At 37.6% G+C, this 15,854-nt stretch overlaps 1 protein-coding gene across 1 annotated transcript in view; it reads left to right on the top strand.

Moving 5' to 3' along the window:
- Positions 1-245: 245 nt before the first annotated feature.
- The window catches only part of RBBP8 (RB binding protein 8, endonuclease), a 34,210-nt gene continuing 18,601 nt past the window's right edge, over positions 246-15,854 (top strand). Inside the window, exons 1-6 of the mRNA XM_058026939.1 lie at positions 246-324; positions 3,236-3,456; positions 8,554-8,596; positions 10,963-11,058; positions 13,106-13,218; positions 14,753-14,828. Of these exons, the coding sequence (XP_057882922.1) occupies positions 3,345-3,456; positions 8,554-8,596; positions 10,963-11,058; positions 13,106-13,218; positions 14,753-14,828 (440 nt within the window). The 5' untranslated portion in view covers positions 246-324; positions 3,236-3,344. The remainder of the gene's footprint in view (positions 325-3,235; positions 3,457-8,553; positions 8,597-10,962; positions 11,059-13,105; positions 13,219-14,752; positions 14,829-15,854) is intronic.

Raw genomic sequence — 15,854 nt, forward strand, 5'->3', positions numbered from 1 at the left:
TAAGGAAAGACTGGACGTTGCACTCAGTGCCGTGGTCTAGTTGACACGGTGGTGCTTAGTCAAAGGCTGGACTCGATGACCTCAGTGGTCTTTTCCAACCCAGCTCATCCTGTGACCCTGTCACTGTGTCACCCCCGCCACCCGAACTCCCGGCGACCGCCCGGGCGGGGGCCTCAGACCCTCACGCTCCCCTCTCTCGCGAGAGCAGCGCGGAAGCCTCGCGAGAGCTGCCCTCGGCCCCGCCTCCCCTGGCGGGGAAGGCGCTCGCTGCGGTTTTTCCTATTTTCCCGCCGCTGGCGCGCGGAGCCGCCGGGAGCCAACCAGGTAACGGCGCGCGCTCTCCTCATCCTCCGCCGGGGAGCGACCGCGAGCGCGCCGCCCCCGCTCCGCCCCGGGGACGGGCCCAACACGGCCCCTCCGGCCCCGGGACCCCGCCGGGCGCTCCTCAGGCGCTGCCCCGCCTGCCCGAGGGAGCCCCGTTTTCTCCGTCTGGGAGGCTCCCGCCGCTCGGGACAAGCGGCGTGTGGGACATGCCATACCGCTCCGCTGGCGTCCCGGCTGCGGGGTGCGACCCGAGCCTGGCGGGAAGCTCCCAAGTGTTGGTCATGGCAGGATTTCCCAGAGCATCCCGGCGTGTCTGTCGAGTGAGTTTTCTGTGCGGTGTTGGTGCAGGAGGGAAAGGAGAGCGAAGTTCACCGCCGGGAAGCGCAGCAGAGTTGAGTTTGTAGGAGCAGCCGGCGGGGATCGGGGCCGTGTGCTCCCCGCAATCCCGGAGGGGCGGTGTGGCCCCGGCGGAAAGGTATCAGCACCGATAAGCGGCCTCGGCGCGTTATCAGTGCCGATGGATTCCTGGAGGCAGTCACTGCTGAGGCCGTGGAAAGCCTGACGGTGCCGGAGGGAGTTGGGTTGTGGAAGAAGAGGGAAATAAATGGAGGCTTTCAGGTGGTTCTATGAAAGCGGCAGTCGGCAGGATAGCAGCAAGGCAGGACATCCGGGAGAGGGGCTGGCTCTGTGCTTCCACCCCCAAACAGCTCCCTGTGCTGACCCTGCCTGCCAGTGTCCCTACATCCAGCTCTGGCGCTTTTCCCCCTAAGGACTGGAAAGCGCTTCCTTGGGGCTGGGGACTAAGCCATCATTTTACACCTGTGCAGCCGCCCAGGCCTGTCAAAGGCTCCACTTGAACGCTTCTTGCATTCCCTGAGTTTTAGGGGAGGTTGGACCATCTGCAGGAAGCAATGTATCATTTTGGGATCTTGAAGCAGATGAAGCTTGGGAAAATGCCTTGCTCTTTTTTCCCTATTTGTAGTCGGTTGATGCACTAATAATTTGCAAAAAACTTTGAGTGGGTTTTGTGTATTTTTTTTCTTGCAGTCATCTTGGGGGAAAAAAACCCAAAACAAACCCTACGGACACCATTTATTGTCTAGAGTCAGGTGACTTTTCCATGGGGATGAGTCATCTGACAGACTTAAATCTGAAACAGTAAGTGAAAGCAAGCGTGTGGTTTTCACTGCCCTAGTGCTTGATGGAGAAAAAGCTTGATCCTGAAACATCTGTTGAGGGTGCAAAGCCAGAGTTTAAAAGCCATTCCTAATTTTACTAGGCAACTGGTTCCACAAAGAAGCGTTGTAAGATGGCTTAATGTGGCTGCACACAAAGTGGAGCATTTCAGCTGCAAAGATGCAAGCAAATCACCGTTCAACTTCTGTTGAAGACTTGTAGGCATTGCTAATTTCAAAGGGTAATTTTATTTTCTATTAAGGATTTCTCTGAAGATAACATTTGCTAACATGAAGCCCATATCCTGAAATAGGCACTGAATTTGCTATGGATGGAGGTTAAAGCAAATGTGGAGCTGCTGGCTTCGTTAGTGTAACATTTAAATATCCTTATACTATAGAAAGCATATAGATCAAGTGTTTTTGTTGAGAATCATGTTTTGTTCCATTATTTTTATTCCATTGTAAAGACAGCCAGACTGAAAAAAAGTGACTTAAAACGGTGCACAGAGAGACGAGACAGGAGAGTGGAACCAAAGCCTCCAGGCCCTACACTTGGTTACTGACCACTGGACTGAACATTTTATTGTGGTGAATCTGGGGAACCAGCTAAACCAGCAGCTGCATTCAGATACTGTTGAGTTGTTTGAAGGCTTGCAAGATAGGAAATGCAGCTTCTTGACTAATCATAGGCCTTGTATCATCTCAACTATAGCTTATACCTCAAAAATTGGAGAGCAAATTGTTCTTTCCATTTGGCAGAATAGGCATTGGTGGTTGGCTTGCTCAAGTTGCTAATTTAGGAATAGTACAAAATATCTAGTTTTTTTTTCCTTACTGCATTTTGTATTACAAGGTCACAGAGATATGTCCACCTGGTACTGACACTCCCGTGTTCAGAAGTGTTTGTTTTAAACTGACTGCTTAAAAATGGGGAAAACTTAGAATGTCCAGTTTCACACAGGGAAACTGAAGGACAGAGATTACAGGAGTATTTCAGTGCCAGCAGAATTGAATCTTGCCTTGGCTCAGAGCCAGATCAGGACCATGCTTCCTCTACAGTTTGCCTGAGGGCATCATCTCTGTAAAAAAATCCTTCAAAACAAGTGAAAATTATGGGTAAGATTATCCTAAATATTCTAGGCAGTCAAGCTTCTAAGACAGAGCTAGCTGACTTTGATTGTTCTTCTCAAATATTAATGTTTTGGAGATGTATAGATTTTTGTGCTTACTCTCCAATTTTTTTTTTTTTCATCAGGGAATGGGAATAATTTTATTAAAAAATCGTGAACACTTTAAGGGGATGTGAGTTTTTCTTTGTAAAAGGATGTCATTTGAATCCAAGTTTATATAAAGGATGTATACAGACAAATCCATCTCTGATAAAACTTTTGACAAATGCTTTTGCTGACAGCCAGATTTTGGCACTATGACTTACTTTTGGAAAACAGGAATTCGGTATAATTCTATATTGAGATGAAAAAAAATAAAGACTCTTAAGTGTTTTAACCTAATTTTAAGTTGGTAGCTTTTTAAGGAGAGGAAAATTCTGTTAGTTTGTAATTACCTGCAGCAAAATACTTAGCATCATCTAAGCTTTCAGGGTGACTGTCAGTGTGAAAGTGTTTAAATACATATCCTCAGCAAGGATAGACAGTAAATTTTGCATTTGATCCATGGCTACAAGTTATGCTCTGATAAATTCAAATGTAAGTGTTTTCATTCTGTTGTTACAGATGCACACCCCTCTTCAGAAACAGTTTCATAACTATGTAATTTAAAATATCAAGTTTGAGAGTGAGCCAGTTCTGCAAGTCAAAGAAGCTGGGAGCAGGAAAAATCAAGATGAATGCATCTGGAGGAAGCTGTGGCAGCCCTAGTTCTGCAGAACCTGCAGGAGATTTCTTCAAAGAGCTGTGGTCCAAACTGAAGGAATGTCATGATAAAGAAGTACAAGGTAAATCATTGAAGGCTGGGTTTCAGGTTAAAGTTGGTGTTGGTCAGTTACCACAGGAAAACTTTGAACCAAAATATTCTGCATTGAACTAAATAGATTTTTAATGTTTTCAGTTGTGCAGAAAGTTGGACCTGATGATTACAAATGATCCTTAGAGATTGACCACCTAAGTCTGGTTTAACAGAATTAAACTATCAACACATATAAATTATTTACTAGGTCAGTGAATAAAAAGTAACACAATGTTACATGGAGTCTCTGCTTGCCCACAAAATATCTATGTGTTACTTCACCCTTAATGGAATGTGATTCAAATTTCCAAACCATGTTATTCCATGGATTATTTTCTTTTTCTTTTGGCTTTAGTTACTTCAGATACATTAAAGTTATTTGCATTGTTTATTTCCCCTATTGATTGTGCAAAATCACACTGCAGAATAATGTTACTGAAGGGAAAATTATTACTTCAGATTTTAGTGTTCTGCATTTTCTTAACAGAATTTGTAATGTTTTTATAATATGATTATTCTTACATTATGTGACTTTTAGTAACAATTTTACTACAGATTGGCTGTTACTGTCTGTTCATTCTTCAGTAATTCAGAAAAGATGAATTATTGCACTATGTGTATTGCTATTGTAATATTGTTTTACAAGGACTATTCACAAGGGATTTTTGCTAAAAACATTAAATAAGTTAACATTTTGTTCTGCTAATCTAAAATCACATGATCCGTTCTTTTTGGATGGAATTGAAACAGTATTAGACTGTGTCTTCTAAGAAGTTTTACTTTATGTATGAAATAGTATTTATATTAGGCTGGAATAAAAGTGGTTGAGTTTTTGTAATTTAAGAGCTGTAGTTATGCAAGTGGATCTTTACCTAGAGCATTTCAGTGGCCTTGGTTGTGTCTACTACCTTCAAAACAGTTTCAGGTCTTTCCATTTTGGTCCAGTTAGACCATCGCTTCTTGGTTTCAAAAACTCTTGGAGATTGTTTTATAATTAATAAATGTTACATGCCTCCTACTGAAAGTCTTGATTCAATTATTTGCAGCACTAGGCTGTGACACTGTTGTTGATTATTAAAAAAACCAGACCAAACAAGCAACCCAAAAGCATATACCAATATGGCAACTGGAAAAAAACTATAGCAGACAGTAGCATTTCTTTACATTAACATATGGCCTACAGTTTTACAAAAAAAAACCTTTTTTTAATATTTTATAAATTGTTGATGGTTCTTTTTGGAGTGGGTGTGATGTCAACCACAGATAAACGCGGAAGTGCTGGCAGACTGGGATCTGGCAATCTATGGCATGTCTGAACAACAAAAACTTAACAAACAAAAAGCTCTGATGTAGAGACTTAGGTTAAGTGACCCTTTCTCTAGTTTCTTGGGGTGTGCAGCACGTGATTTGCAAGTTTGGGTTTTCTTTATGCCAGCAAGATACTCTTTAGAATGCATGCAGGGTGTGGTGCATGCAGGTAATTTTGCCACCAGGCAGTCTTTTTCATGCCTAGCCCTTTGTCAGTATGTCCCACACTGTGTTAGGTAAAATTAGGTCTTCCATGATAACATCAAAGACATGCCTGAAGGATAGTTAATTTTTTCAGAAGGTGGGGATCCTCTTATAGAAAATGGTACTGGAAGATATTTTAGAAACATCAAACACAGACTTGCCTAGACTTTGCTTGTTTCTGAAGTCTATAAATAAGAATTAAAATTGACTCATGAGTTTCCAATCTGAATGTCAGCAAAAATTATTTTAAAGGTGGTAGAAGGTGGATTAAGGGAAAGTTAGTAGTTGTTGAAAAAGCTTCTTTCATGTACAATGTACTGAACACTGAAATGGTGGAATTCTTCTTATTTAAAATCCATGAAAAGTAGAAATTATGACACGTGAACTTGACATGGTCAGACATGCAATGCAAGTTATATCTATAGAATGTAGACTGAGGAATACTTTAAATTCCTGCAGTTTGAAAGGGATTGTATTGAAATTTGGTATTACTATATTGAAAAGTGTTTTTGGTATTACTATATTGAAATGGTGTTTTTTCACCATTATGTGAAGAAATCCAGCTTCTTGTTCTTTTAAACTGATCACTTCCAAAAAGATTCAAATGTGGAATCTTCTTCAGCCAAAAATAGCTATTATTTAAATTAAATTCATTATGAAACAATGGGTAGGACACCTACATCCCAGTTTCCAAAATGTTGGTTATGGTCAGTGTCAGTTGACTTTTCATGGTGTTCAGAAGTGCTCAACAACTCAGAATAATGGTTATTAAAACTCTGCTTTTATTTCCTACGTGTGGGATACTTCTGTAGTGCCCAGAAGATTCAAAGGAATTTAATACTTTTTGTAAACTGATTTATTTCTACAGGTGGTAATTCTTACCTCTTGCTTGAAATAATTATATAAATGCTTGCTGCATGTCAATCAAGATGGTTTCTGAGGATTAATTTAAATCAGAAACTCTAAAATATCTATCAGTGTGGAGATGTGAGCAGTATTTTATGTAGAAGAATGGTCTGGGTTTTTTAGTTATTGCTTACCTCTGAAAAGCAGAAGATATCAATGGACAAAAAACTGTAATCATAGAAGGAGAGAAACTTATGAGGAAAGCAATCTCATTGATAGATTGCTGTAGGAAATGAAATGGCTGGAAGTTCCTCAAAAGTAAATAATTATAGAAAATAGAGCTGGAAGGGATTTTAGGAGGTCATGTAGTCCATCTCTGTACCCTTGAGGTAGGATTATGTCTGTGTCATTGCTGACAGTAGCTTGTCCAACTTGTTTCAAGAAATCCTCGGTGATAAAGATTCTGTGGTCTTCCCAGGCACTGTCAGCTTTAAGGAAGTGCATTTAATGCTTTTGAAAATTCATCAGAACAGAAATCACCATAGCCATTAATTGAAATATTATAGCTATATAGTCTAATCAAATAACAAGTTTCATAAAATAGTTTAATTAATCTGCCTAATGATAGCTTAAATAAGGTCTCTGTTGCTTTAATAGGTGTAGAGAGTCATTTATTAATGCACTTACAAGCTTTAGCAAATGTAGATTTATATAGTCTACAACTTGTCTATTCCATAAAAATATTGTGCAAAAGATAAAATTGAATTGGGAAGAGACATAGTGTAATTCCACAGAGTTTTATGTGCTCCCTATGTTAAATAAGGAAACCTGAAAAAGCAAAGCTCCGTAAATGAGCATGCTTGAAAACTCTCAATGCTCTGGAAAAGCAAAAGGGAGAGACTACAGCAGATGGAGTAATTCAAGGCTCTTGGATAAATTTAGCAGGCTGGTTTCCTGCCTTCTCATTGCAGTCATTTGAACTAGGAAAAAATGCAACCTTTAAGTTCCTAGTTTAGTTCCTCCTGAATTCAGGTGAGAGGGGAGATAGTGTTACCTGTAGCACAGTACTGGGCCTTTTGAGCCCTGCCTCTTGAATTGGTCGCTCGGGTTGCCAAAGTTACAATCCTAAATACTGAACAGACTACCTGTTGGTACAGGAGATGCATTGTTGTGCAGCTTCATTCCTTCCCATGGGTGTGGGGCAGCTTTAAAGCAAGCTTTATAGGGCTTCTAATTGCAGATGCCTAATTGACTTGATGAATAGCAACTGCTTAAAAAAATAAACCGTCTTTCTGTGCTGATCTGCATGATGGAACATAACTTCTTACAGGTGCTGAACACTTGGAGATAAAAGAAATCTTGCTATATTTCCTAAGAATTTTTAAAGTAGTGTGCCTGGATTTTTAACTCATTGTCTCACTGGCATCTTGTAGCAAGTATGGGTTCACTGAGTCTGTGGCTGGCTTGACATTTTAAGTGGCCTGAGGAGTGAACCTTCTCAAGCAATTAATTTTGCCCTTAGAGCTATTCCTAGTTGAGTGTGGTTAGTGGAGAAAAAATTGTTAGTTGCCTTAACCTACATTTTCTATATTAAGATGAAGTATCAGCTCTGTATTTAGGCTAAAATTCAAAATTGTCTGAAGTTTTCTTACAAGTGTTCTGGTTTTATAAGTTTATCCTGCTATCCTAAATGCATAATGCTTTTCCATGAGAGCTTACAAAACATCTAGTGTTCAACCTGAAGTTGGTAGCAACCCTTCATAGTTAGAAGAAAATAACCATGCTAGATGATGTTATTTTCTCATGTGATATGGAAATTTCTCTTGGATTTCTGTTTAAGAAACTGTTCTGTCATTGGGATCTGATTATTTCTGTTTGTTTGGAATAGGAATGGCCAGCTTGTGTGTGGGTAATATCACATAAATTTCCATAACACTGTGTCCTGCTTGTTAAATTGTTTTGTGCACAAATATCTTCTTGTCTCTGTGCACATACAAATACACCCAAGGCCTTGCAAGCAGATTGGCTGGACAGTGTTCTGTCCCCTGGGCTGTCAGCTGCCCACTCCTGCTGAGAACATCAGTTGTATTTGAAAACATTTTTCCTTCTGCTCAGAATATAGAGTTAGGAGCATAGAACTCTTAGGGGGAGAAAGGCCACGGGTGAAATATCACTCATCAATTCACTTTCAGATATTCCAAGGAAGCTTTGACTGAGGGAGTTTGGTAGCACATCTCCAAAGAAGGATGTTGTCCTTCTGTGCTTTAAAGCCTTGAATCACATCTTTTTATTGTTTCCATTTTACATATACACTGTAAGGCATTTCTCAGTTCAGCGATTGGATGCTTCATTTCCAGTGTTGTATTATGAATTTATGTGCACACAGAACATATTTTATGCTACTTCTGTGGGCATAGTCAATGAAATATTGTCAGTGCTTGCTATTCATATGTGGTTATTTCACAAAGGTGTTTGTTTACTTGTGTAAGTTGAAATCTGTGTGTTTGCTTAAGTCCTTGTTTCCTGGAGATCACAATGACTGTATTTGTTTTCAAGATCCTGTAGAACACCTTCAAAAAATCCAGAAGGAACCTTTTTCTCTCCAGATTAGTGACATTTTTTGTCTCTCTTTGCAGATAACAGTGGCAAACAGGGAGTTAATTTATTGTCTCAATCATTTTTTAAAATCAAAATTCTATAACATGTAATTCTTCTTTCCACTTTTCAGGCTTACAGCTGAAAATATCTAAGTTGAAAAAGGAAAGATGCTTGTAAGTACTCATCTTAATGATATAATTTATTAAAGGAGAGTCAGAGTCCCATTAATGAGATGCAATTCTTGTAAGATCAATTAAGGTTTCATGGATTCTTCCTTTAGATGTGTAAAAACACTGCTTACTTTAATAATTCAGCTAAAGTTGTGTGAAGATGTACAGAGCTCTTTACAAGGTGTCTTATTTCTTAAGTATAATTTTTAAATTAAATAGTTGCTCATTTTTAATCTGAAATTATGAAATTATCCCTTACTTTTGATATTAGCTTGCTGTATCATAAGTTGCTTCCCTGTTCTGGAATCTTAAATTGATCAGTCAGTTTTCTAGATGAGGAATATTATCAGTGATGTGACTGAACAAGTACCAAATAGGTTACTCATTGTTTGTTGGAATCTTTCTACAGCTGCCACATTGTGGTTACAGAACTGTTACATAGGAGGTCTTGTTCTCCTTGCTGCATCTGAATACCTGGGGTTTAGTGTTTCAAACTTGGTAATCAGCTGACAATGAGCACCTTATTTTGTATCCCTCTCCAGCATTGGAGCTAATGACTTGTAAACCCTGGGTCAGAGACCGGCCATTATGCAGTGCCTTCGTAGCCACAGAGTCTGTCCTGTTTATCAGGTGCGCTGGAATTATAAGGAGAGAAAACCCAACCAAAAGCCTAGTTCCTTCTGTTGTTTTACTGTCTTCATGGGGCATTTTACAGGGTTTAGGTGAAAGGCATGTAGTATTAGTGTACATTAATATCTTACTTATTTATTGCAAATGACTTAATGCCATAGGATGACATCTAATTGACAAGAAACAGTTTTTAAATTTGCTATTTTAAGCCTCCTGTGAGTGGCATAAACAAAAAAAATGAGGGAGTTTTTGTAGATTTACTTTTTTGCTGGAGGGAATTTTTAATGTCCTAAACATCAGAAAATACAGCCTGCTTTTTTCAGACTTTGAATTTTGTCATGGCCTGGCTGTACTTGGTTAGTGAACTGAGGTAAGAGACCTTTAACATTTTGTGTTTCCCAAGTAGAAGTACAAGCCTTAAGTAGTCCCTCATGCTGTTTACATGTAACTGTTTTATAGGTTGAATATGCAATTGGAATGGCCTGTGTGGGTCTGTGTGATAGTACCAAAAAATAAAGCATCTGTATTTAAATTTAAAGATTAATAAAATGTGACCGTACACTGTAGAAGCTTCCAGCTATCCCATTCACTTTATGACCTATGATTGCTAGTTTCTTGAACTACTGTAATGCCAGCAATATGAAAGTGTGGTTGGCTAAACATATGTTAAAGGGATAGTGCCAATTTAAAAGTTTGTTTGTGTAAAAGAACTGTATCAAGTTAGTAAATATGTTTTCATTTCCTGGTGTGTGTGTGTGTGTGTGCTTAACAGCCTTTCATGAGCCAATTTCATGTCTTCCACAAATAATCCATCTCAGGCACACTGAAAACAAACAACTGCTTTCATGGATATATACAAAGGATTCCATGATAGAAAGAAGAACTGGGAATTTCTCAGAAGTTAGTCACTGTCATGTTGCACAGATTCAGGCACTTAACTTTTATTGAACATTAATATCCCTGTAGAAAATAATGATGTCTTGTCACTCATACCATGTTTGCATCTTGAAGAGTTGTTGTGATCTAATAATAACATTGAAAGGGAGCTGAAATTGGGGAGTTAACATGACTATTTTTCCTTAGCTCTTTTAAGGAGAAAATATCCTTTGTCAATTAGTTAGTTTTGATTTTTAGAGAAGGAGTTTTCTACAAGATGAACTGCTTCTGAGCGTTTTGTAAAGAGACTTCTTTTGTCTTTATACATATTATGGGAATACATGCTCTACAGAGAATTTCTTCTTGAGGAAGTAAACCTCGAATGGAGCTAAAGACTTTTCAGAGATTTCCAAACTAATGTGATTTGCCACACTGCAGAATTTACTCACTGGTATGCCAAGAACAAAATGACCTGTTTGTGAAAGCTCCCATTAGATTCCCTACAGCTCCACAACACAGTAAGGTGTAAGAGAAGTGTTTGAGTTTATTCTCTGAAATTGTTGCTTGAACATTGTTAGCTTTTATGTCTTGACTGTCATTAATTCTAGTTTTTACCTGAACAAAAGGTATATAACAGAAGATCACCTGTATTATGAAGTAGAAACTAGCTGCATCTTTCCTCTAATTTGCAAATTATTATTAATCAGAAACACTAACTTCTTGTATGTTCAACATAATGTTTGTGCTCATGATAATCACATTTCCCGAGGGTATGAAAGAAACATGCCAGAGAAAATTCTCTAGTGAAAAAGTAATTACTGCAATTTAAAGCTAGAACTAATTTTTCCTCCTTTTCTTTTCAGGGATGCAGAGAGGCTTGAAGAGTTCTATACCAAAAACCAACAGCTCAGAGAACAGCAAAAAGCACTTCATGACACTATCAAGGTTTTAGAGGACAGGTGAAGTACTGTCTTCTGGCTTTTGACTTGGCTGAATTTTACTCTTGCAGAGTAACTCTGGATACTTTGCAAGTTGAGTTTGTTGTGTTTTAGTGTGGGATTATTGGTTTGTTTTTTGTTTTTTTTTAGTGAGCCAATTCTTTTCTAATGCAATGCAAATAGTGTGTTATAGAGAAAGGTGTAGAATTTACATTTTTCTGAAGAGCAATCGATAAATCTATAACATATATATTTATTTATCTCATCTATGTAATTAAACATAAAATCAGTAATGGATAAAAAGAAATAATTTCTGTTGTATTGTTATTTTCAAAGTGCTTAACTTGTTTAGTTCTGTTTCAATAAAAGTTAGAATAGAGCAGCTTGGAAGCAAACAGACACTTTCAGGTTTGTTCTTTTGTATCCATCTTTGTACAGTTAAATTTTATATTGATCAAGATGTAATACAAGTACAAAACCCAAAGGCTATATACTATGTTGTGAAACTAATGAAATAACTCACTAGGAAATGTTTCAATTGGAGGGGGTCTTTTTTACCAATTGCCTGGTTTACCTAAATTTGATCACAGGTTCCATCTGTTACCTTTTTTCGGGCTTAGGTGTTCTCCTCACATTTTGATCCATTCTGCCTTTTCTTAATTTGTTTCTGTTTAATCTGGTGCAGCAAAGCAAAACTAATAGACATGAAATTACAGTGCATTTTTCCTTCTTTAAAAACTATACCTGTTTTGGAAAGTATATGTTAAATTTGCTGTTAACAGGCTCTCAGAAGCTTTCTAGGAGCAGGAGATGGTTTACCACTGTTCCTGTGCTACCTCAAATTTTGAGCTGTGATACTCTACTTTTACTTTCAACTCCATTCTCATGAAAGGCATTAGGGATAAGCTTGTAGCCATGCAGGTAATAAACTTTCATACCATGTAAGTAGAGAGGCATTCATGGTCTGGATGGACCTTTCTAATCCCTTGGCAGATTAATTACTCACATTGTGAAAAACAAAAGAAGTATTTCAACTGACTTAATGCAAGGAAATTGTAATTCTATGTTTGTTACACATTCAGATAAGCTAGTATGAAAAGGCATTTCAGTATTTTACTCTTGCCATAATTCCACAATATTAAAACACCAATAAATAAGTATGGCTTTTGCTTCCAATATTCAGCTGTGAAATTGGAAAGTTACACAGCTTGTTTAGTTGGGATTTAATACTTGATGTAGTAGCATCAGCAATGAAGAACTTTTGACTAACTGGTTTTTTATTTAGCAGGCAAAGGAGAGTCTGGTTTTCACTTTGGTAATACTGTTAGCTTTTTGCTGTGTACCAGAAATAAATACATTCCATTTATCAACTATAAAATGAGCACATATTTCATTGCATGAATGAATGTGTCAGGTGAGATGGAGTGATTCTAACCAGTCCTTTTCTGATCATGGATGTGTTTTAAACAGCTAATCTGAACTATTAGAGACAGTGGAGTCAATGCCTCTCATGAACTTTTGTGTCCACTTCAAATTGTTTGTGCTTAGATAAAGGGTTTCACATTTACTTGGCAGTTGTTAAGAGTGAAATTGCTTTTTGTCCCTTTTATTTTAGTATTTTGCTTAATGACAGTACATATCCTTCTTAAATGAGGTAGTAATTCTATTTAGTGAAGTGATTTGCTTATTTGTGTTTTCTTGAAGGAACTTTACATAAAATGGTGATTTACATCCAACAGTATTTTTAGTAGGATGCCTTACAAAGGATTTCAGTGTCAAGGTGTAGCATGCTCCACTTTGTTATATAAAGTAATGCAGGCTGCTTTGGAATTATCCAGTACCTACAATCATTTATGCAAATGTTAGAGCATATAGTATTAGATAGTTCAGAAATCTCAAAACATTGCTATGTGAACATATGAAACAACAGTACTTAGTGGTGCTCTGCGTAGCTCTCAGAAGTTCTCTGGTTTTCATTGTTCAAAAGGTCTGTTAAACAATGGTATCTGCCTCATGCATGGCAATATTTTTTTAACAGAGGGACCTTTTTCTGTTCATTTTATTGTAGATTGAGAGCGGGGTTATGTGATCGCTGTGCTGTAACTGAAGAACATATGAGAAAGAAGCAGCAAGAGTTTGAAAATATCCGGCAGCAGAATCTCAAACTTATAACTGAGCTTAGTGAGTTTTATCCCCAAGCCTGAAGACAAAACATGCTATTTTGTAAACTAGTTCTCCAGTAATTCCTGTAACTTGATATAATTTATATGTGGTGTGTTCAGTAAGTCCAAAAAGTTCAGTCAGGGGATACTTAACTGTACAGTCTGAAAATATGTGACATACCAGTGACTAGTCATTTGACCCACCTTCTGAGATTGAAGTGCTGATACTGGAAGTGAACTGACGTGGAAAATCTTACACTGTAAAGTAGCTACTTTAGATAAAATGTGACTGCTTCTGTTTATTCCTACAGCCAGAATGATTGCCAGCTTTCCTAAGAAAACCCTGACTTCAAAAGGAACTGGCAATTGCAAAGTATCAAGTTCAGACAGAAGTGGATCCAACTTGTGTCCTGTAGTTGATCTTGGACTTTAACTGCAGTAAACCCATAACTGTCACATAACCAACTGAGGCCACAAAAACTAGCTTTATACCTGGCAGCTTGTAGCCAGCTCATTTTGATATCAAGAAATAGAACATGTGACACAAATTACACTGTTTGTTTTGGGTGATACACAAGCAGGACAGAAATATGTTCATAAAGAGAGTTTGGAAAGATTGATTGTATAAAGCATACAATAATAAAGGAGAGAATTTTTGAATGATAATGGTATATTTACCATTAATTATTTTGTATCATTTAGTTGTCTTTATTTATCAAGAACAAGCAGACATTAAATGAGATTTAAAATACAGAAAATGCTAGACAAAAAATAACTTTTTGGTGCTTAAATAAATTATGGAAATACTATGCTACTACAGAACACATCAGTGTTTTAAGGACTTCTAATATTGAGCACTTACATAAAATTATTCTGAGTTGTGAGTTTAATGATGAACAGCAAACAGGGTACAGCCAATCTCTAAATATAGCTCTGAACCTTAAAAATCAAGGTGGCACCTATTAGGTACAAATCTTGAGCTGTGACACAACAGTAGGCTCCCATGGGTTTGACTTGAGATCTGTAGAACAATGAAAAAGATAATTTGAGGAATCTAGAGGCAAAATAGATGACAGCAAAATAAAAACAAAAAAAAAAAAAATTAAAGTGGACAGAAGAGTTGGAGCTATCAGTACATTAGTTTGAGACAGCATGGCAGAAAGGCTTAATGGTTGCACTAGTGGCTAAAAGCAAATTCTAATTGCTTTGTATTTCATAGGTTATCCTTAGTCTAAGGTAGCAGTTTTGTCCATGGAGGCAAGTGAGCAATTCACTCATCTTTACAACACAGTCTCACTTGTGTGCATGTGGACAAAAGTAGTTAATGATTGTGTAGAACTAATGTTGTGATACAGTAATTGTGTCACCTCTGCCTTTTCTAACATGTCATTTTATTACTTTTTCAATGACTGGCCTGAAACTTAATTTTTGTAAACCACAGAGAAGGTGTATGGTATTACATTTTACAATTGGTTCTGTTTCCTTCAAGGACAAGATTGTTCTGTTAACATGTGTATATTGAATTTTTAAATACTTTTTTCTATAAATTTCAGTGAATGAAAAAAACAACTTACAAGATGAGAATAAAAAGTTAACTGAACAGTTCCAGCAATTACAGAAGGAGCTAGAGTAAGTTTTGGGTTGTTTGGGATATTCCCCCGTTCCTCAGTAGAAATGTCTGAGAATATAAATATCAGCTTTTAAGTCTTAAAATCTTGTTTCCTTTTTCTGATAGATAGACTGTGATAAGGTAGCCTACTTATAACAACATAAGCCCAGCTGCCTTCTGTTGTGCAAATTTTTATTTTCTTTTATTTGTGTGCATCTTGCTTTAAACTGAGAGTAAAACTGGGAGAAGTGAATTTATCATAGAAATTTTTCTTGACTTCTAATCACAGTGTATAGCAAAGCCTTACGTCTTATGCTTTTATTCCTTGGTTGTCTCTTTACCTTTTCTTTCCTCCTAGACTAAGACTTCAGAAAAGTAGTTACTTAAATAGTCAAAAAGTCCCAGGTCTTGCAATACATTTTTAAAATAAACTTACTATAATTTTGCAATTTTAAAAGAAAAATACTATAGTAAATTTTGAAAAAAAGACATAGAAATAATGAGCTACAAATTGACTGAAATTTTAATCTGCTATAGTAAGAATGTGCCATCTAATGTTGCTGTTAATATGTGAATGTGGTGTACTGTGCAAGGCAGAGGTAGTGTTCCTTTCTTGTTGTGGTCTGACATCATCTGAAACTTATCTCACTTTTCCCTATCTGTGACTAAGTTGTGTACATGCCTGGGAGAAATGGGACAGGATGTGTGGACTTGATACAGAAGGGTTTTTATGCATGTGGCTTATTTCTTGTCTCTGTCAGAATTCAACTTCAGTAGGGAGTGAAACAACTAGAGTTCAGTTCAGAATGACTACAGCCCTATTCCTTTGTATTTCCTGGTTTGTCTCCCGTCTTTGCACCTTCATTGTCCTTTCTTTTTTATGTATGCATTTAATTTTCTTGGGGTAACATACTTCATGACCCCAGCTTCCACTAAAAATCTCTGGCCAATGCAGGAAAGCTGACAATGACCAATGTCACAATATGTTATTTGCTTTGCATGTTAGGTGATCATTTAAATAAGTGCAGAGTTGAGTGGATGAACAG

This window comes from Melospiza georgiana, chromosome 1 (assembly GCF_028018845.1).
Source record: "Melospiza georgiana isolate bMelGeo1 chromosome 1, bMelGeo1.pri, whole genome shotgun sequence".
Taxonomy (NCBI): domain Eukaryota; kingdom Metazoa; phylum Chordata; class Aves; order Passeriformes; family Passerellidae; genus Melospiza; species Melospiza georgiana.